The following is a 22333-nucleotide window of genomic DNA, read 5'->3' as shown; positions in this document are numbered from 1 at the left end:
GGAATAATACAGCTTTAGATCTTGGTTATAAACAAAACACGAACGCTGTTATTATGGAAAAGATAAATAGTTATTCGATGTTTGTTGATAAAAATTTTAGTCAAGTCTACATTATGGATTTTTAAAGAAATTATAGGCCCTATCTAATAAAAAATTATGTTTTGATATAATTGAATATCTGTCGATTAAAAATACGTATTTTTGAAACTGTTATTCTGCAAGGAAATTTATGCGGAAATGGTGGATACATTGAGGGATTATTGTCCTTCGTATGCCACCATAAAAATTGCGTTGCGGAGTTTAGGCCTAAAAGAAAGAGCTAAGATCAAAGATGAACACTGTGTTGGAAGACCTGTTTCTGTGACCACTCCAGAAAATATCGATACCATGCATGACACGGTTTTTTTTTTTTTAAGGATGGATAAATTGGGATTGAACGTAGATTAGAGACTTCGAAATTTCCCATGAGCGTGTCTTTCACATCGTACCTACATCGTGATTTGGTGTGGATTCCTGAATGCCTGATTGCCGATCAGAAACGAGAGTGACAATTTCCAAGTAGCTTTGTCGCCTTTTTGAAGAATATTCTCTTAAATTGTAGATCGTATTGTGGCTATGGACGGTACATGTAGAACCTATCCATTATTACAATACAGAAACAAATGAACAATGAAAAGAATGGAAACTGTTCCGTCCGAGAAATTTCGCTTTCAGAAATGGGGAGGAAATGTCGAAGGATCAATTTTTCTTGGTGGGGGGGAGAAAGAGAATAACAAGCTAAAACTGTAACGAGAGTGTATTATTCTTCATTATTTAGTCAGTTTCGAGAAAAAAAAATTGTGGAAAAGCAAGAAAAACTATTTATTTAAAATGATCAGAATTCCTTCATGACCGTTGTGCTATGTTGAATAAATAAAATTTTGTTTTGAGGTGCAGAAACATTTTCGATGTTAGGTTAAGAACTGCATTGCAATCTAAAACAGTAGTCCTAAGGTAGGCTACGTAGTCCTTCTCACAAATAGCGTTTTCTGATACCTTCTGTACAAAATGCCATACTACAGCAACGGTAAGTGTGCACGTATGTTATTAGTGCGTCACACTTCCGTCGCAAAATGTCGGAAACGAGTGCTCGATTCAGTGACATGCAAATTACTTCCTTCGCATGGGGAACAGTTAGAGGCAAGAACCTCTGCGACAAGTGATAGCGAATCGTTGTTACGTCATTGTCACAGCGGGTATTCGAAGCTTCTTCGGATCTCAATAAGTCATGAAACTTGTACCGAAAAGAAAATAGTCCTAATGATATGATTTTACACGTATAACGCTTTGTAGTAGAAAAATTACAGCCTGTCAAAATCAATATACTGTATAAAATAGTAATTTGCTGAATTCCCCCCCCCCCCAAAAAAAAAACTGCATAATAAGTGAATAAAAATGTTCATTATAGAATGCTTAGTGCGATTTTCCTAATTAAATTCACAGGAAAACTCTAAAAGGCGTGCAATTTACAGATACATGTTCAAGACAGATTTTAGTATTATTTCATAACATTTTTAAACGATACGTATTCATGACATTTTTAGAAAGTCATTATTATCAACTATTAATGCTAATTTTGAGCTTTAATATTGAATTTTACTATATAAATACTGAATAAAATAAATGTCATGTTAAATTTCAAGCTTTTTATCACCACTACATATCAATTTCGAATATAAGTCCTAAAAGGAATAATGACATTTTTATAATATATTTTTATTAAAAAAATATGGGCAATTCTATGTATTTCTCCGTTGTCCAAAATGCATTATCTGTTAGTGCTCTATGATAATGAATGCATAGGCCTACAAACGAATCTTTCTTCGAGTTATAACGTTTTCCCTCTCCTAAAAAGGGGAAAATTTTAACAAGTTTCAAAAATTAATATAATGCCTTTTAGCTGCAACAGATTCAATTAGGCTGCGCTCTATTTTGGTTGGGTAATGTTCCCTTCTATTACAAATATATAGCAAGGCAAGGACTTGCTAATCTTTTCTTCTGTTTCGTCTTGTTATATTCTGCAGGAGGAAAGTTCATATATTTACTTAAATTTCTGGAAAACAGAGGTGGGGGACAATTTCCTTTAATGTCATTTTCAAAGTGAAAACTGCAAACTAGGCAGTATTTTGAAGGTTCTACACGGTTCAATTTTCCATGCGTTTAAGCTTGCAATCTGGGGAAAATATTGAAAAAAAAATCAAGTTGAAAACGAGCGTTCAGTTAAGATGCATGCAGATTTCGTGTCTATTGGTGCGCCGCCGTGTTGAACGTCATCTTCCTATATTAAATATTAAATATCAATCCGATACTTAGGCCTACTTTATTCTGAAAATTGTGCTTGAACACCTATAGGCACTCATATTTGCGATAATCTTCAATAAAGCTAATCGTATTTGCAGCCATTTTCAGCTTAAAAGGTCCGCCATCACCAAACAAAACAATTTTCAGTTTATTCAAGGCCATCTAGAATAATCAGCTGCTCGCTACATGCTACTGTTAAACGAATCAAGCACAAGATACCCACTGGCGATGGGCAGCTTTCAATTGCTGCATGCGCTCTCAATTTTAGTGGAAAAAGCATGCACAATTGAATGCGTTTCATTCATTCTTGCATGCATTGCTCGAATGCGTTGAAAGAAAAATTGAATCGTGTACATGCACCTTAAGAGCACTTTAGTTAGTTTTGAAAAAAAAATGTGATTGAAAATATTTACATTTTGTAGAATTGTTGTTTACAGCTGACGTACAGCTTGAGAAGACAACCAAATTCAATTTTTTAACTTTATTTAGAAGGGTTGTCTGTGTTTTAGTGAGTATTTCGTGAGAAAAAAGAAAAATGCTCCAAATATCTACTTATTTCGTGACTGAAGCTTTTCGTTGAAATTATTAGATTTTGCGACACTTCGTGGTTAAATGTCATTCATTTTCTGTTACTTTCGTGAGATTTATTTTTTGCGAATAAAATTCAGTTGTCATACATTTCCTGTATTTTGTCAATTCCAAAAAATCACACCCGTACCAATAGCCAATACAGTCCGCATTCCAAAACTCAGTTGTGCAGATGTATTTAAGGTAAGTTTAATAATGAAAAAAATTTCAATTTTTCCGAATTATTTGAACCCCCAAGAAAATTGGTCACGAGCCGCCAATGGACTATTATTGTATTTAATTTCTTGTATTCCGTAGATCTTAACATTAGCATTACATTACATTAGGATGTCAAACAGGTCAAGAGTCATAACATTTTTTTAATAGGATGAGGTGAGACCGATGATTCACCATAGATTACCTGACATTTGCCTTACGGTTATATTTAATAGGACTTTTAAAAAGAAATAACTTGAATAATTTCGAGGGAAATTCGATACCCGGCTCCGGAACAATTTTTCCCTCGAAATTATTCAAATCAACTTTACAGGGAGTTATACCTGAAATCTTGATTTGCAAGAAATAACTTATTTTTTTCAATTTTTATTCTTTACTCACAATCAGAACAGAAAAAATAAATTGTAAATACGATATCTCAGTACGTTATTGTGATTGGGAACACATTATTTCCACACAACTCTTGTTTTTAAATGCGCAAAATGTCATCACTCTGTGTTAAATAACTCTGTCAGACAATAGAGCTTCCAATAATTCGCACACTTACGCCATCTATGGCGCTACTGTATGTTACCTTTCCCAGTCATCTGTTTCAAAGATTACATACAAAACATGAGGATCATAGAATGTAGGAGGTTCTGACGAGCGATCTAGAAATATCTGGTTTTATTAACAGTAATGTAAGGAAGGAATAATTATTTTGTAATGACAGAAGTGACATAAGTCAGAAAACTTTCGTATAATCCTTTCGGTGTTATATTTGCTTGACGTGTGTATTTGCACGGCTGTGTATTTGAAAGAGCGACTTAAATTTGTTTTCATCATACATCTGATGTTGGCTATCCTGAAAGAAAACAAAGAACAAACGATGATCTAGAATGTTACTTGTCTGTTTTGGCAAGTGGCATGGTGATTGTTCTGTTGTTGAGAAAGTGATATTGTTCCGTACTTAGTGCCAAAAATAGTTACAATTATTTACTTCACTGCAGATTGCAAACGTAGTGTTGAAATGGATAACAGTGAAAGTGGCGACGACTTGGGAAATAATTTCCTTACCGTCGAATCACAGAACTTCATGGGTCAAGGCGAAGAGGATGGTAAGGTTATGAATTGCGGAGTAAGGGACTATGATCAAATTTTGTGGTTTCATATTAATTTGCCCATAATCTAAAAGAACGCTAAGCAAGCTAATTCCTTTATGGGTAAACATTACCTTAGTACCAGGAGGCCGAGAACTGTGACAAGGTTAGAGTGGGCTAGATGAGGGGATAGCTAAGTGACAACCTTGTCACAGTTCTCGGTCTCCTGTCATCTAGCTACCCTCTCGGTAATTCTCAAAAAAAGGCTACACCAAAGAAGGCATAATTGTTTTTTTGCTTCACTGATTATATAGGCTGTATAAATGCGTGGTTTTAGTTTGCTCCCACAGATACATTCAACATAACAATCGCTTGTTTTATCAATTCGTTTGCGCTCACATAGTCTATATGTGATAAATAAGCTTAGTGTAGTTTTCCTAAGCGCTGGTTTGAGTCCTGGGGGGAAGAAATTTTATCATGAAATTTCGGCCAGTGTATGGGACCGGTGCCCACCCAGCATCGTGATGCACTTGGGGAGCTACGATAGGTAGCGAAATCCGGTTGCGAATACCAGCTATAACGGCTGGGGGGATCATCGTGCTAACCACACGATACCTCCATTCTGGTTGGATGATCGTCCACCTCTGCTTCGGCATGTGGGCATGAGGCCAGCAGCCGGCTGGTCGGTCTAGGCCCTTCACGGGCTGTAGCGCCACGGATTAAAAAAGTATTATTATTATTATTATTATTAGTAGTAGTAGTAGTAGTAGTAGTAGTTGTTTTCCTAACTAAAAATTTGTCTGAATCAAGAAGTTTTATCTGTGTTGTACTTGTAACATGTTGTGTCAAGATGATGGAGATGCAGCTCTTACGGCAGAGAACACAGATGACTCCAACCAAGGCGGAGGAGACAAACCTGGATACCCACTACGAGAACAGGACAGGTTCTTGCCGATTGCCAACATTGCCAAGATAATGAAGAGGGGGATACCAGAGCCGGGGAAGATTGCCAAGGACGCGCGGGAATGTGTGCAGGAGTGTGTGTCGGAGTTCATCAGCTTCATCACCAGCGAGGCCAGCGACCGCTGCCACATGGAGAAGAGGAAGACCATTAATGGAGAGGACATCTTGTTCGCTATGACGACCCTAGGGTTTGACAACTATGTGGAGCCCCTGAAACTGTATTTGCAGAAGTACAGGGAGGTTTGTGTTGCCATTGCAAGTAGAAGTAAGATAGAATGGGTGTAAAGCAATTAAACATTTAATTGATTCTAATTTATAAAATCATTATGAAGAAAATATTCATGTCATTTCATTTCTATTTTAACATCAGACTTTATATGCCTTAAACAGGCTTGCAGATAAGCACACAATATTTGAAGGCTCATCAAAATCTACAGGTCCATTAAAATGAATAATTTTTTCTTCTAATGGTCTTACTAATAAACCGTGTAAATTTTTTATACGAGACTTATGCAGAGTTGGGACAGAAAACGTTACTAATAAACCATGCATAAGCGATGGATGTATAAACAGCCTATAACTATACATGGGAATGGCTTTGCAGTAGTTATATACACGAAACCCCTTCTTTAAGCATTGTATATAGAGAAAAAATGGCCGCCCCTCTAACAGCTGTTTATATCGATTGTCATTTTTTGATGATGGTTGCCTTGTAACCATAGAAGAACAAACCAAAGAGCACAGAATAATTAGAATAATATTGCTGTACCTGTACTCTTTGACCAAAATATAACATAGTAATCCATCAGGCCCAGTTGTATTATCGATACTTAGTGCAGCACACTAGTGCAGACTATCAGTTGCAATAGAGAATCCCAGATATTCTATTATCTTTTGTGATGAAGTAATGACGAAACTATGACATAGCTGTGTGACAGTTTGACTGTTATCCACGACGTATGTAGTGATTGTTAGTCTGGAATTTACACACAACTTATAAACGAGCTGTGTAAGTATAAGACAGTTGAACGTCTGTATAAGAGTTTTTATTAGTAAGACCATAAGAGTAGTTCGAAAAACTGCTAAATCCTTATATGAACAATACCAAGATGAATGGAAGGAATGTAACCTTCTTGAAGTTTATTTGCACAATGATCAACATAATACTGTTCTCCAACTAAAATGTCTGTGTGGAAATAAGTTTGAAGAATAAATTTATAATGTTCTGCTATAACATTCATTTCTCCCATATTTATTTTATTTATTTATTTATACTGGCAGAGTTAAGGCCATAGGGCCTTCTCTTACACTCTACCAGGTGGCAAAGTATAGAAACAGTAAAGCTATTAAAAAAAAAAAAAATAACGAAGTTTTGAATAATTTCAAGGAAAAATATTTTTACTTGAAATTATTCAAAACCTGCTTTACAGGGAGCTACTACCTGAAAGCCAGATTTCTATGATAAATGAAGTTTGGTTGTAATAACATGGATGTTTTGTTTCTGCTTTTAAATGAAGAGAGTTCCTATGAAAATAGTGCAAAGTGCCTTGCCGGAGGAAGTTAAGCTGTAAGGGGTGTAGTGGGACTGGTCTGTGTAGGGAAGCGTGCATGGACCTGTCCATATATCTTAATGTCGTCTATCATCTGATATCTTCTTCTGCCCTCAAACTCCTCTCCCGTTCACCATTCTTTCCAGTACATCCTTCAGTAGGCAGTTTCTTCTCAGCCAGTCACCCAACCAATTCCTTTTCCTCTTCCTGATCACTTTCGGCATCATTCTTTCTTCACTCACTCTTTCCAACACAGCTTCATTTCTTATTCTGTCTGCCCACTTCATACACTCCATTCTTCTCCATATCCACATTTCAAATGCTTCTAGGTCTTCTTTTCTTCTCTCTGATGGGATGCTTCATAAAGTGTTCTTCCCCAGCATCCCTCTCCCAGACATCCGAATGGGAGGATAATTTACATCCAGAATCTTTTACCGCGTAAAGACTCATCATGCCATGTTTGCAGTTTTTCTTAGGAAAGATAAATGGGGTAGCTTTCCGTTGCTTTCTGCACACCACTCTCAATCCAATTATTTTGTGTAGTTTTAGAGTTTATCGATTGGTTCTACTTTAAATTCTTGTAAAATTCCACTTCTACTGCTCTCAGCCTGTTACCCTTTTGTTTGAGTCAAAACTATCCCAATCACCACATGATAAAAGCTATAATTTTTAATGGAGGAAAGGGGACGGAGGAACTTCTTAATGTATTGAATGTTATCAATGTCTTGGTAAAATGCATATGTTGTCTTCTCTTTCTTTTCAGGCGACGAAAGGTGACAAACCCCTGGGTTCTGGTGAAATATATGAAGAAATTACTGAGGAGGCATTTAGTGAGTATTGTACAAATGTAGATGCACGCTTGTTGAAACTGAACCAAGATTTTTGAGTTGCCAATGTTGTGGAAAAAATCTGTTTGCAGAGTCTTGCTTTCTTTGTGTGCATCACATACTGAGCACATTCATATTTGTTCTGTTGCCTGTACTCGAATTCAGACTTTATAAAATTGTTCATTTTCAATTTCATACATGTATACACCTCTGATTGAGGTTCTGGCTGATATGTACGAGGCCTGTCTAAAAAGTATCCGACCTTTAGCCAGAAAAAATATTTCAAATACCTGACGGGGTTGGGACCCTAATCCCCTTCAAAGTAGGCCCCTTGTGCTTGCACACACTTAGCCCACCAATCCTTCCACTGCCGGAAACACCTCTGGAAGTCTTCTTTTGGAATGGTGTTCAGCTCCATCATCGCGTTCCACATTATCTCTTCTCTACTCTCAAAACGGGATCCTTTCAGTGGTGTCTTAAATTTTGGAAACAACGAGAAGTCGCAAGGAGCCAGGTCTGGAGAATAGGGAGGTTGGTGAACGGTTGTAATTCCATGTTTGGCCAAGAAAGTGTGGATCAATTGGGATGAATGTGCGGGGGCGTTGTCGTGATGCAAGTGGCAGTTGTTCGCCGTCCACATGTCTGGTCTTTTGCGCCGAACTGCATCACAGAGTCGCCGGAGAACATCGTGATAGTACTCCTTTGTCACCGTTTGTCCTTCCGGTGCGTATTCGTGATGCACAATTCCACGGACATCAAAGAAAACAGTCAGCATCACCTTGATTTTGCTTCGCACCTGCTGCGCTTTCTTCGGCCTTGGAGACTCGGGATGCTTCCATTGCGACGACTGTCTTTTTGTTCCTGGGTCGTACCCGTACACCCATGACTCATCTCCAGTTATCACAGTGTTCAGAAACCCAGGATCAGTGTTGGCGGTGCCCAGAAGGTCCTGTGCAACGTCACGACAGAGGTCTTTTTGTTCCGGGGACAACAACTTGGGCACGAATTTCGCAGCCACTCGGTTCATGTTCAAATCATCACGCAAAATTGCATGTGCAGAATCTTTACTCACTCCAACCTCTTCGGCAATCTCCCGCACGGTCAAACGACGATCTGCCATCACCAAATTTCGCACCCTCTCAACAACAGCTGCACTCCGAGCAGTTTGGGGCCTGCCACAACGCTGCTCACTCTCCGCTGATGTGCGGCCATCTTTGAATCGGTTGAACCACTCCTTAATTTGTGTTACACCCATCGCATCTTCCTCAAACACCTGCTGAATCTTACGAATTGTTTGACTTTGAGAATCACCAAGCTTTTGACAAAATTGGATGCAGTATCTTTGCTCAATTCGTTCAGTCATCTTGCGAGAAAACTAAATCCGACAAACACTTAGAACAGCACCTTACTTGGCGACCACCAGCCAGTGACTGGCACATGCGAATGCTGTGAAAAAATTCAAGCATGCGCATTACGGTTCCTCCTTCCACCATGCACAGTGGCGCCGCCTTAGAATCACTACTTTGCGCGGGAAAATTTAAGGTCGGATACTTTTTAGACAGGCCTCGTACATCTATTATCAGGCAGTACATTTCACTTGACGATATGTGTCAGAGGAAGAACAATTGTTTATATACATCTGAAGTCTGATTAGTGTTAATATGTAGCTAGTTGGCGATTTATGCAATGGAGGGGGAAAAGAACTGGCCACCCTACCCCATTATCTCCTGGCCTAGTTGCCTTATAAATGGTGCCTTGTTGGTATCACTTATGAGGTTCAGACCTGTCTTCGGACAGTTGTTCATTTACACTGTGAGTTTAAAAATACGCTATGAACGCTGTCACCCCCTGTAATTTTTATCTTTCTCTGTGTGTGTTTGTGATTAGCACCATTTTACTTCTTGTCACCTGGCAAGAATTTATTTGAGATCAGACACTGAGTAGTATGCCCAGGGGCCCATTTCTCAAAACTCACGGACTAGTAATACTAGTCTGTACAGTAGTAATATTAGTTTATTTTACAAGTCTGTGTTTCTAGAAACTACAAGGGTAAAGTAGTAGTTACCAGTTCACAGACTAGTAATATTGGTCGATTTCACCAGTTCATAAGTGATTCTGTTTCTCAAAATGCTAATCTAGTTGATTACACTAGTATTCAACAGGAATATTCCTACAAGACTCTAAAGACTGGTGATTTCTATATTATCAGTTACCAGTGACAACCTTTCTCAGATAAAACAAAATATTGTAGTTATTTTCTTTTAATATCTGGTTTGGTGATTCCGAATGAAGTCATGAAGAAGTTGTGAGAAGAGCTAAAACTGTATCGAGAAAGAACAATTATTATTCCTTTACGGGAGCATTGTTTAAATATAATGAACGGTTTAGGTAAAGTACTGAAAAGCTTGAAAAGTTGTTAAATATAGTGGGACCTGCCATAATAAGACAAAAAAAAATAGAAGTCTTGCATTATCAGCACAGCTTCAAATACAAATTGCTCTACAAATCGGGATGTTGATTATTTTCCAATGCCATCTGGTCTTTCTGTCCTAGACCAGCAACACTTGCAGAATTTTTTCCTAATAATCTAATACCAATTCATCAACTAATTTTTACTAGCTTTCCTCCTCCACTGCCAGTTCTTCTGACATTGTCAACTTTAACCTACAAATTAAATATATAACGACAATAATTTATGAATAGATAAAATGTAAAACAAAAAAAATTACCGGTAACGAATTTTTCATCAAGTCATAAGTGGCATTCATGTCGGCAGTAGACCCACTAGCTACATCATATGTTCAAATTACGATACTGTGAACTTGAATTGGTACTTACCAAATTGCTTTCTTAATGTTGGGCCAGTAAGTGTCCCTAACGTATGCATAATCTTTGTTCTGAGGTATCAGTTCCATAGCCTCACACATTACAACACTTTTTGTCCATTCGTTTATTTCATCATTTTTTGTTAACATGCTTGAAAAAGCACCGAATAATAATCCTTTGATTCATTAATCATATTGAGTATAGTTAATTTGCTTTCAACTGATGGAATTTCAACCGAAAAGAGAAATCGAAACCACAATACAAACAACTTAGCCTTCTAACCTCAAATAACAATACCTACCAATGACTATAAACAAATGAACTCAATCAGCTGACTAGTGAAACAGATCATGTGACTAGTGAAAATTTGTCACAAGTTACTAGACTGGTAAAATAGTTTGAGAAACAGAATATACTAGAGCTGGTGAAATATACTCTGGTAACTAGTAACTGGTGAACTACTAAACTAGTATTTTTGAGAAACAGGCCCCAGGTTGTACACTTGTATCTCAGAGGAATGCTAATTCTTCCATTGTGTGTGTCATATGTATTTTTCTCCTTTAGGTGCGCAGACCTTGGCTGGCAACATCTTGACAACGGAACAGAACGGCCAAACAGAGACAGTGATCTATACATATCCAGACCAGATCCCACAGTTCCAGTTAGCATGAAGAAGCAGAGCTGTGTTATACATAAGAGAATGAACTGTATATATTTCTGTTTAGAAGAGTATTGAGGAAATTCATGCTACATTGGATTCGTCAGCTTTTCATCTCATTTATTTATTTATTTTATTTTGTGTAATGAGGGAGGTGAAAATCAAACAATTCACTTAATAACCAAGAAGTTCTTTATAAATGTCACTGCTCCCCACTCCGAGCACAGTCTCTGCCCCCTAGTGCAGTAAGCTGCCTGCCAGTAAATGGTAATCCACTTACAAAAGTTTATCGTCCTTAAACAGTTGAAATTATTGAAAACTAATCTCTAATTGAGCTCCAGTTACGTCCAGGTTTCCTTCACTTAACACCCAGGGCCGCTGACAGAATTTATGGGCCCCTATGCAATACTGTACTCAGACCCCTTGAAAAAGTACCAGTTACAAGTTACCAGTTATTCTAACCAGTGGCGGTTTCTCGGGGGAGGGAAGGGAGGAACATCCTCCTCTCATTTTTCTTCTTTTGAAAGTAAATACCAAATAAAATATGTGCCTTGAAATTCGAGGAAGATTCGGTAATTTTTAAGTTCACAGCTATAAGAAGAACTCGGATGATCGAGTTTTAAACGACGCGCGCTCATGTGCTGTAGAAAACTGTAAGAAATATGTGAGATTGTCTGTGTAGAGGAAAGGCACTCCATTCCTCCTCTACTGCAGTTAACACACATAGACAACAGCGCACTAGCGGCCAGAGAAAGAACCAGAATTTTAAAGCGAGTAAATGAACGGAGAGGGAGGAGATCCTCCTCTGAATCAGCGCATGGGCGGGAACTCGTATAGAAACCGACTGGTCGTGCAGCAAGCTCGTTACTGCTGCCATCTAACGATCTTGCATTCAACCAGACTATAACACATCTAGGAGGAGACACAACAAAAACAGTTTTAACGCAACGCTTTGAAAGACACCATATAAATTTTTTTTTTTAAATTATAAATCAAAAATATTATTCATTGAACTTTATATAGGCTGCTATTCATGGTTTGAAACTTTCGTGGATATTTGAAAGTTAAAGTCGGGTTTATGTAAAACAAAGAGGAAGTAGTTCTACGTAGTTGGCCCCTGAAATTCACTTCTATTCATTGTTTACTAGACAGGGTAACAGCCAAGTTGTCAGTTTTGGACAAATATATTTGAAACTGAAAGTAGGTACTCCAAACTACATCATTTTTAACATAAAAAATTAATCGGCCACCGGCAGTTTTGAACAATAATGATAGTATGACTTTACAAGAACTGACATTCTTCAAAAGCATGTGATACTGAACTCGTAAAATGTACATGTGGCAACAGGGACCACGTGGGTAGGTGCAGTGCTCTCGCTTTCCTCAGATTATTTCCCATTCCCACTTCCATTTCCGTAAAACGGTTCCGGTTACGAGTTAGTAGCTAGTCCCTTCCAACACGTGTGATGCTGTAGTGTGCTCGAAAAATGCTACAAGGTTGTGAATTTCCTTGTAATTGTTAATTTGCGCAATTAATCAACAATGAAAGGAAGTGAAAACATAATATATTTTGGACAATTTAGGAAACTCAGTTTACAAGAAGAGATTATTGCTATACAGAAGGGAAGGCCAACCCCAACACTACCTGGTCTTACAGGTATGCATGTAGGCTAATTTGTAGAATATTTCATTCAAGAAGGTGTCATTTCATGCTGTTAATCTCTTTCCTCCTCTTAAGAAATATGCAGGAGCCGCCACTGATTCTAACCATAATAATTATTTGCAAAATAAATAAAAGATAACTCCATACACAGATACGAACCTAAAAATATACACTTTTATTACATGAATGAAACCTTTTAGCAAAACTTCACATTAGCACAATATATTATATTCATAAAACATTATTCTTAAACGCATGTAATTTCTAACTTGCAAACTACTCTCCTTGACTTCATTGATGCAAAATCATCAATTATATCATCAAAATTTAAAAACCTAGCAAGATCGCTCTCCAGACTAAGGAGGCCAAGGTTACTCAGTCGTTCTTGACATATTGTTTATCTGAATACATTTTTTATTTTCTTCATTTTGCTGAAGGATCTTTCAGCATCAGCAACTGTCACAGGAATTATATAGAATATTCTAATGGCTATGCAAATATTTGGAAATAAACCGACGTTTTAATTCCCTCGGACTATTTAGGAGATTCATAGGTTTCAGTGGGGTTGGTTCTAAATTAGAGGCATGAATTGATTTTAAATATTTCGGCTCATCACTGATCTCTTTGTTAATGTCTTCATAATATTTTTCAAGATTAGATAAATGTTAAGCACAGAAACGCCATTTCGTAATTTCAATTAAGAAACACGCCAAACGAATTATCTTTACACCAAAAACGGATGCTCCCTGAACCAACCTTTCAAGCAGTCTACCACCCATATTAATATCTTCCAATTTTTTCTGTCTCTCCTTGTGCTTCTCAGCTCCCGACTTATGCCTGCACTTGTCCATTGTGCAGTTAAACTATAACCGGTAGCACTAATGAACAGAATTTACTAGACAAACGACAACGAAAAGACGAAAGTTTCAACACAAAACATACAATGTATTGAAAAGGAAACGTGATCCTGTGACTTCGGTTTGGAAGAGTCCACTAGCATATTGTGGTGGGCCAGCCAATAAATAATTGAACGTGTTCAGTACAAGTGACGGTAACATAGTTCAGACAAATGCCGGGGCTCTCAAGTGTCGTGTAGGTGAATGTTAATGCGGGAAACCGATATTCTATTATATAAAAGTCAAAATTTACATATGAAGTGGTAATTTGCATTAATAATACTGTTGTTGAGTTAATACGTGAAATTTATGTAACAAATATTCTTACAAAATTTTATAGTACTTGTATGTATCTACGAATAATTATTCATAATAGTAAAAAGTAATCAGACTCAATCTGACGGACCCTTATTGCTCACGGGCCCATATGCACTCGCCCCCTTTGCCACTCCCTTCTCGGCGGCCCTGTTAACACCCACTATACTGCTGATTGTTTATGTTACAGACAGTTGCAAGAAATTTTGTTACTACAGTAGAACCTCTATTATCCGTGGTAATGAAGGGGTGGAGTGAACGGTTAATCGAAAAAATCGGATAATCCGTACCATAAGAGATTTTCATAGATTATGTGCATAGGCCTTATGCTTAGGCCTATAATTTCGTGATTTTCTCCGTGATCATGTTTTTAACATGCTGGTTAGTGGATCAGAAGTTAACTAATTTAAGTCCGATTGTCAATGACGAGTTTTAAGGGCCGAGGGAATCCTAATGGTTGACTGTGGAAAGATAGAAGTCGTGTTGTAGATATGCATTCTCGTACTTTATTCACTTTATCACTGTTTTTATTTTATTAAGTCGCGCACAGTGTAACGTCACTTTCGTACTCATTTGGCATGAGCTACAGTTTCTCCTTTTCCAAACCTCTCAGTTATTTACACTTTTTTCTATACTGAGCACAACACGTTTTCTTTCGACGATCATGGAAGACATTTTGCATAGAAAGTAAACAGTACAACCACTCGAACAGTAGGGCAAATACTGATTGGTGCATGGGTTTGCAATTGTGCGAAAGTTCTTAGGGTCATTTCTTTGGAAGTAGATACCATAGTGACTGTTTGACAAGTTGGAAAAAAACACTCTCTCCCACAAATAAGTAACTGTTCCTGTTACTTGAAGTGCGCAGCGGCGGATTTTCAGGGGAGGCAAGGGAGGCCGTGCCTCCCCTAATATTTTACCAGAACACAATATGGCAGTAATAATTTCAGCTGAATTAAGATCACAGACAAGTTACAGCAAATGACGAACATTTTTACTTTTATATTAATTTTACTATTCACTACGACTAGGATGTACAGTAAGTTACATAAAGTCGACCACATCCAGTTGGTGATGCCCGCTCGCTATACTGTAGATAGTACAAATAATTCGTACTGAAAAATAACAGATAGCGCTGTAACCTGTATAGTCGCCACTTAGCAGCCTGCAGTGTCTATGCGAGAGCGGGAGAGAGGAGTCGGTTACATGACGCTACTCCCCGGTAACCATGACAACAGCAGTTCAACCAATAAGATAGCTGGTTAGAAGAGTGTTTAAACTTGATAGAACGAGCGAGGGGAGCCGATTTGGAGATGTCCTACCCACCGCTGAGAACTGTACTGCTTATAGTCACGGCTGGTTTCGGCTGTATTGGGAAGCTTTCTCTTTTTCTCTTTTCTTGGTTTTACAAAATTGAGTCACGTGTTGTTAGTTTTCTCTCCCTGCGTAAAAGTTGTCATTTATGTTAGATTTTCTCTTGTTTGCGGGTGTTCTTGTTATTTTATTCTTTTGTGTTACGAGATGTATATGATATATTTACTTATACAGTATTTTAAATATATCGAAAGTTTATAAACAAATGCAGATTTGTCTCTAGCTTCTTCTAGTAGCAGTTATTCAGTATGCTGTGACCTATTTGATTGGTTTGCGAAGAAAGAGGAACATCGAGTTAATTTGCTGTAAAATTAGACTATGTAATAGTAATGAGCAAGCCCCGGATTCTTAGGTTCGAATCAATTTTGTTGCTATCTCCTTACTCTCGAAATATTGCTTTTCTTATTCGTTTTATGTAGCAAAGTGTAACATTCTTAAATTCAATATGACCTAAAAGACCTAATTCGTAGGTTAGGACTTGGGGTGTCCTAAAGGGAGACAATCTTTACCAAGCCGTTGTAATATATTAATAGTATGTTGTTTACTTTTATGTTTTTCCCGTAAAATCATTTAAATTCCTAAACATAAGATTCAAGATCCTAAAACATAAATTGGAAAACCTAATTTTAATTCCTTAAAACCTATAACTTCTGTGCTTGGTAATGAGGTACGTCACAGGCCTTATATTTTTATATTCTCATCATTCACGTCTTGGCCTCCCCAACTTTCAAACCCACCGTCCGCTACTGGAAGTGCGTGGAAGCATTCTTACTAGACACTATGTAAGAGGTTTCTAATAACCCTTTGAAGTAAAAATACGTACTAACAATCTACAGGACTTCATATATTTTTCTGCAGCAAAAAAAAGGGAGGGGAGAGAGAGAGAGAGAGAGTCGGATAATCCGCCGATTGGTTAATAGGGTGATGGATAATTGGAATTCTACTCTACTCGCTACATTGTTGCTTTGTTAGGATCTGAACGAGTTTGGTAACTTTCCACAAATAACAGTTTCGTTGTTTAAGGTTATGCGTATACAGTTTTCACAGTATGACTAATGTTTGTCTGAGACATTTGGGCAGGTGAAGTAGCATATGATATATATGGCGCCACTGCTATTGTATAGATTACAAAGGAAATCGTACTTATATCATTTGCACCAAGCACATAGCATTGATTGATAAAGGTTGGTGAAGCCCTTAGTAAGTCTGTGGGTAGAGCATTCTGTCCCTGATAATATATTTGAGAAAATAAAACTTTCCAGTGTCCGGCCTCTGTATATATAACCATGGCCTCTGTGTCCTTCATATTAAGCTTTTACCATGACCTGACGTTCAAATGTGACTTGACTGATGTTATGTCAGTCAAAATAGCTTCCCTTGTTTTAATGGTTTTGTGACCAAGGCCTGAGATGGCGTGTAGCAAGCTCTCCTCATTAACATCTGAAATAGAATTACAGTAAAACCTCGATGAGACACGCCCACTTATTATGCTATCCCGTGTAATACACTTTTTTTGTCCAGTCCCTGCACATTTCATATATAACGTCTTTATAAAATACCCCGTTTGTTGTGCTCAAGTCCCGCATAATACGCTGTTTTTGTGGAATATTTTCGATGTAATTTTCAGCAATGTACTGTAACACCAATGAAACATCTTGGTCACTGAACTCACTGGTGCCATTAACCTGAAAAGTATTGGTATTCGACCGTTTACCTGCGCATTTAAACCTTCATACTTCATACCTTAGTATACCCCACCCTCTTGTTACGCTCTCTTATTCAACTCCTTATCTGCGTGGTTAAAGCCTACATACAGTTACAATACCTCACCCTCTTGCTAACCCTCTCTCTCAAACACCATTTCTCACTCGGCCGTAATAAAATTCTGGAAATTTTTGTTGGGCAGTTTGTTGTCCTTTAGTGTATTGAAGTGTCTGTGAATGTGATTACAATGAGTTACAAAGCGCTTTCTATGTTGAAAAAATTGTAAATTTACGAAAGTACGATGAGAACAGTACTCTTACTCAGAAACAACTCTCTGATTCATTAGGAATCCCATCATCAACATTAAGGACGACAGTAAAAAATCGCGACTCAATCACTACAGCTGCGATGTCGGGAGGATGTAATCGCAGAAACTGAAGTGTGGTAAACATGAGGACTTGGAGTACACGCACACGGCAAACAACTATAAATTACTTTTTTTTTTTTTCGAAAGAATTAAGTACAGTACATATTGTAAATGTCTTTGACGTACAGTACAGTAATTACATAATGGAGTAATACTGTATTACCTTTCATGAATCATGTATTTCAATAAAGAAAAATGCTAATAGATACTGTATACAAGTCAAAATTAGTATACCCGCCTAATACGCAGTTTACACCGGTCCCTTGAAGAGCGTCTTATCGGAGTTTTACTGTGTGTGAATTCATGTTGGTTTGTTGCCTTGTTTTATAGTAGTGCAGTAATTTTTGTTACCAGAGCTACAGGCTTACTATCCCACTGACTTACGTCTTCAGGGAAAGAGTCAGTGTGAGTCATTGTTCTCGTATTACTGTTTATGACATCGTCTAGCACATGGTATAAACTATAAACAGAAAATCTCTTTCGAAAAGTCATCCGACATTGTTACATTTTTGGGTTGTTGTGTCATTTTCCCAAAGAGCTGAATAATATCACATTAGTTAATCATATTTCGTTAGTGTTTGGGTAAAGAGAGATAAGTCATATAAATGAATTTTGAGATAGCTAAATGAAAATTAAACTAAGACATCTTATTGCAAATAATTTTCTACATAAAGAAATCACATCAAATGCTAGTATTATTATTATTTTTTTTTTGTATATCCGCTTGTAGAATTTAACTTGTGTATTCACCTGGGAAACAAAATTCTATTTGCACAAAAAATGACTTAACCCCCTTTACCTAAATAGAATAGAATAGAAGCAGCTGAGATGAGATTACTAAGACCGCTAGCAGGCTACACTCTCTATGACCATAAATATAATGAAGACATCCGACAAGAACTAAATATCGCAGCCATTACAGAGACAATCCACAAGTATCGGAGCAACTGGCATGAGCATGTTCTACGGATGCCAAATGATAGACTACCCAGGAGATTATTAAATTACAGACCCCTTGGATACAGAGATCGTGGACGCCCGAAGAAGCGATGGAGAGACCAGCTTTTCACCTGAGACGGAACAGGCCAAATGGCCTAAACCCTGATAGCTATTGATGATGATGATGATGGCCTAAACACTATAAATTTCACCCTAAGTACAGGTGGTGAATGACATTTTAGTGTAACATGTTGGAATGCATTCCCTTTATGCCTTTCCCACAACTCCATCTGTGTTCATCTCCTGCCAAAAAGTCCAGATGCCTTATGTTCTGATTGCATTCATTCAGTCTTTTGTCAGTGCTGTACTAATGCCTGCCAGATGTCTCTTGTTGACATAGAAAGCAGAGTCCGTTGATACCCAGGGAAGCGCAATCAGCTAGTTGGTCGCCATTGTTATTGCATTTCAATACGCTTGGAATAAGAACATTTAAATTAAAACTCAATTTAGGCAGTGTCTGTGGCCCTTAAAATTATAAATATTTGATTCATTCATTCATTTCCTATACGGCAATTGGTGTGCGCTGGAATAAAAATGGCTGATTTGTCGACATTTCTGGTGCAAGGGATTGCGGTACTCTGGATATCCACGGACTGTAATAGAGAGAATATTGGAACACCAAGAACAGTTTCCTTGAGCCACATGGCATTTGTAAAGAACTTCCCTGAGTTATGAAATTATCAGGAATGTTCGGACATTCCTAACCTTCATATCTAGTTATTAAGGAAATGGCTGCTAATTTAAACCAATTGTTCTATCTTTGTGGCATTACAGACTTTGTAGTTTGTGCACTCCATACTTTTTATACATTTTACTACATATTTGAAAATACTGTCCGGCTACAAGGTTTGTGTATGATTACAATATTTGGTATGACTATGTTCATTCATGGTTGCAATGTACAAACCCATTAAGAAGCCTTGGAGAGAAATTTGTACTTGACAGATGAATATCATTGTTAATAAGAAATTTTTATTTTATGTTAGTAAGCTTGTTTAGTTTACATAACATAAATATACAACAAACATTATTTAAATGTTGTGTAAATTTTTTATTTTTGTTTTGAGTGTGTCATTTCTTTGATGTGTTGGAGTAATGTTGAATGTATAATCTTTTCGCTGTAAGAAAAATCCTAATATAAACAATAGCACGTGACTGAAGTGAGGCTTCATTGGCCGCTGTTTGGCGCCATAGATTCTCAGTACTTGATCCCGCCCACTTTTGTACATTCTGTTTCATGTTAAACATTTCCCGTTACTCGTCAAGTGGACCTAACCTCACTACTACACATTCGTTTGCTTAGGAAACTTTTGCTTTATAATTATTGCAATTAAATTATTTCAATCGTTGCCAGACAAAGGAGTTATTTCTTCCAGGATGCAGAAGCCATACTGCAGTACCACGTGCTTATGTGAACAACTACGAGCTCAAGTGACGCCAGCTTGTTACAAGAACAGACTACCTCGGTATTACTGTTGGTATTCATCCGCGTTCATAGTGCATAACAAAATATAAAAGTAGCTTTTCTTTTACATAGTGTTTTACATATAAGTGAAGTTATACGAGTATGTTTCATCGTATGTAACAACTACAATTCAATTTTTTATTTTCAAATAATACAAGATTATGGTTTCTAAATACGAACTATATTTTCCTGCGTCATGTGAGTGTTTCGACTGGGAGCCAATCATGGGTATGACAGCAACGTGCTTAAGATTTTTCTTACAGCGAAAACAGTGTAGATTTGGATTATTGAAAAATTTGGAAATAGTGGTTTATGCCCTGATGGAAAGTTGCGAAACATTTGCAGCCAGCTGTCTGGTTGTGAAGTCAGTACATCGTCAACGAACCTGTTTTTGTGCAGAATTGGGATGTTATGAACCTCATCACTGCCTCTTGTTATGAAATGTCACAGTTACTTTGTAAGATAAATAATTGTATTGCTTCATGGGACCTTTGTATTTTTTTGTTGCTTGGGAAATGCTGTCACAGTTTATAGTTAGTTAGGGAAGGTAGTGAGTGTGTGTGATGTTTTCAAACGGATATTTGTTGGACATTAGTCAATGAAGTATGACTCGATATTAGTCATGCACAGTGCAAGCGTTTCAGAACCAGACAGAAAGGCAGCTACCTTCCTGTATGGTCTATAATACTTTGTATGATGTCTACTTTTGATATTAGAATATAAACCTCATTACCTGCTGGTATCTGATTTCGTTTCTCCTTGTTACACAATAAACTAATCTCGTCTCCATTATGTCGTCGTACATAGAAATTTGTGTTTACTATATTCTATGACTAAGGAATCAGTCTTAGTGGTGTAGCAGATGTGTTAGTCATCACATCTGGGGTTCATGGGGTCACAGCGAGACAAGGGTGATGAATCCTTAATATGGCTTCCTCCAGCTGGCAGGCCAGCATATAGAGGAACCCTGTTCCTGACAGAAGGTTCAGAAAAAATTTGTTGGCCATTTCGATGTTCAATATCCTCTGCAACCGAAAGCATCATTACTAGAGACTGTATCTCTGTTGAAATGAAATGGCTGAATTCGGTGTTAAGCCTGCTATTATTTCAGTGAGTATTTTATGAAATAAGCCATTATTTCAGTGAGTATTTCATGAAATAAGTTGTCAGTTGTCGCCCCAATTGTGAATGTTGCCGTATTTTGTACTACACACTACCTGCTGTTCCAAGGGAAAATGTCAAATAGTGACCTTCAATTCTTTGCTGAGGCTGGCGATGAAGTGATGAAACAACACCTTTCTTCATCATCGGGAAATGCTAAATGCACGTTCCATTGTGAATGAGTTTATACTGCGTGTTCAGTTCAAATTGTGTCATGGCTTGCTGTATGCCGTCATGTGGCTAGCCGATGAGCCTAGAGAATCCATTCTTCCTACACTTCCGCAGAGGTGTATTACCTAAATGCGAGAGAAGTTGCCTAGCAAGTATGGCGTTCATTCTGAAGTACGCAGAGTCCGTGGATACCCACGGACTCTGGAAGTATGTACCGATACGTGCTGTAATGCCGGTAGTGGCAGGAATGTGAACTGTTTGGAAACATGTACTGAGGTGAGTTTTTTTTCATACTGTCGGGATATGGCGAGAGGGTTAAGACGATTACTTAGATATTTGTTGACATTAACTTGGATGGTCAACATGGACACGGAGCATTTGATTTATATTGTGGAATGTTGCGGTATGTAACGGATGATAACAAATACCCTGCGTACGACTTGCCCGCGCAAAACACAGTTTGAAAGAGGTTATGGTAGCACACAGACCGTACAGACCGCCATCTGTTGCTACGACGTACAAGTTACACCGTACACGTTCTCAAGTTCAGATTGAACACATTAATAGGCAACTTCTCTGACATAAAAGCTGAAACTCGCTTCAAATCGCTGACTCACGACAGTGACGTCATGACACACTTTGAAATGAACACCCAGTAGACGTTTGTGGCCAACAAGCAGTGAATGGAGTTCTCCTTGCAAATCCTGTACACCGATGAGTAGAAGCAAATTATCAAGCAGTGAAATTCTCAAAGAAGCACATGTTCTCCATAATTACAAAAAAAAAAAAAAAAAAAAAAAAACGCTGACATAATATCTGCTGTATTGCAACTTTCCATAGAGTCTGGTTTCTGTGTACTAATCAAATCAAACACAAAGGTACATGAGGAATATTTCTATTTCATGTTCCTTCATGAACTCAATGCCAGAGCTATTGCATCTGATATAAATACAAGGTAATTAAAAAAGGATGGTGCAAAAGTAAACCTGATTTATTCATAATTGAACAAAATACATCTGTATTAATATGAAATGACGCAATAACTTCCAAGTTTTGCCTTGCACTATAAAAGCTCGATTTGAGCCCCATTGTGACAAGACAGATGTCAAAA

At 37.6% G+C, this 22333-nt stretch overlaps 1 protein-coding gene across 1 annotated transcript; it reads left to right on the top strand.

The window, feature by feature from the left end:
- The first annotated feature begins 3821 nt into the window (after positions 1-3821).
- Positions 3822-20632, top strand: Nf-YB (nuclear factor Y-box B). Its single transcript, XM_069842339.1, has 4 exons — positions 3822-4241; positions 5074-5426; positions 7500-7566; positions 10954-20632. Exons 1-4 carry the CDS (start codon positions 4154-4156, stop codon positions 11058-11060), a joined length of 615 nt encoding a protein of 204 aa, XP_069698440.1. The 5' UTR covers positions 3822-4153; the 3' UTR covers positions 11061-20632.
- The last annotated feature ends 1701 nt before the right edge of the window (positions 20633-22333 follow it).

Source organism: Periplaneta americana, chromosome 12, assembly GCF_040183065.1.
Source record: "Periplaneta americana isolate PAMFEO1 chromosome 12, P.americana_PAMFEO1_priV1, whole genome shotgun sequence".
In the NCBI taxonomy this organism is placed as follows: Eukaryota; Metazoa; Arthropoda; class Insecta; order Blattodea; family Blattidae; genus Periplaneta; species Periplaneta americana.
This window is presented reverse-complemented; position numbering and strand designations above follow the sequence as displayed.

What these genes read in the sequence shown, in the direction of transcription:
- Nf-YB (XM_069842339.1), top strand. Translation starts at nt 4,154, where the DNA reads ATGGATAACAGTGAAAGTGGCGACGACTTGGGAAATAATTTCCTTACC. An exon ending in ATTTGCAGAAGTACAGGGAG is followed by an intron (nt 5,427 to 7,499) that starts GTTTGTGTTGCC and finishes CTTTCTTTTCAG; the next exon opens with GCGACGAAAGGTGACAAACC. An exon ending in AATTACTGAGGAGGCATTTA is followed by an intron (nt 7,567 to 10,953) that starts GTGAGTATTGTA and finishes TTTCTCCTTTAG; the next exon opens with GTGCGCAGACCTTGGCTGGC.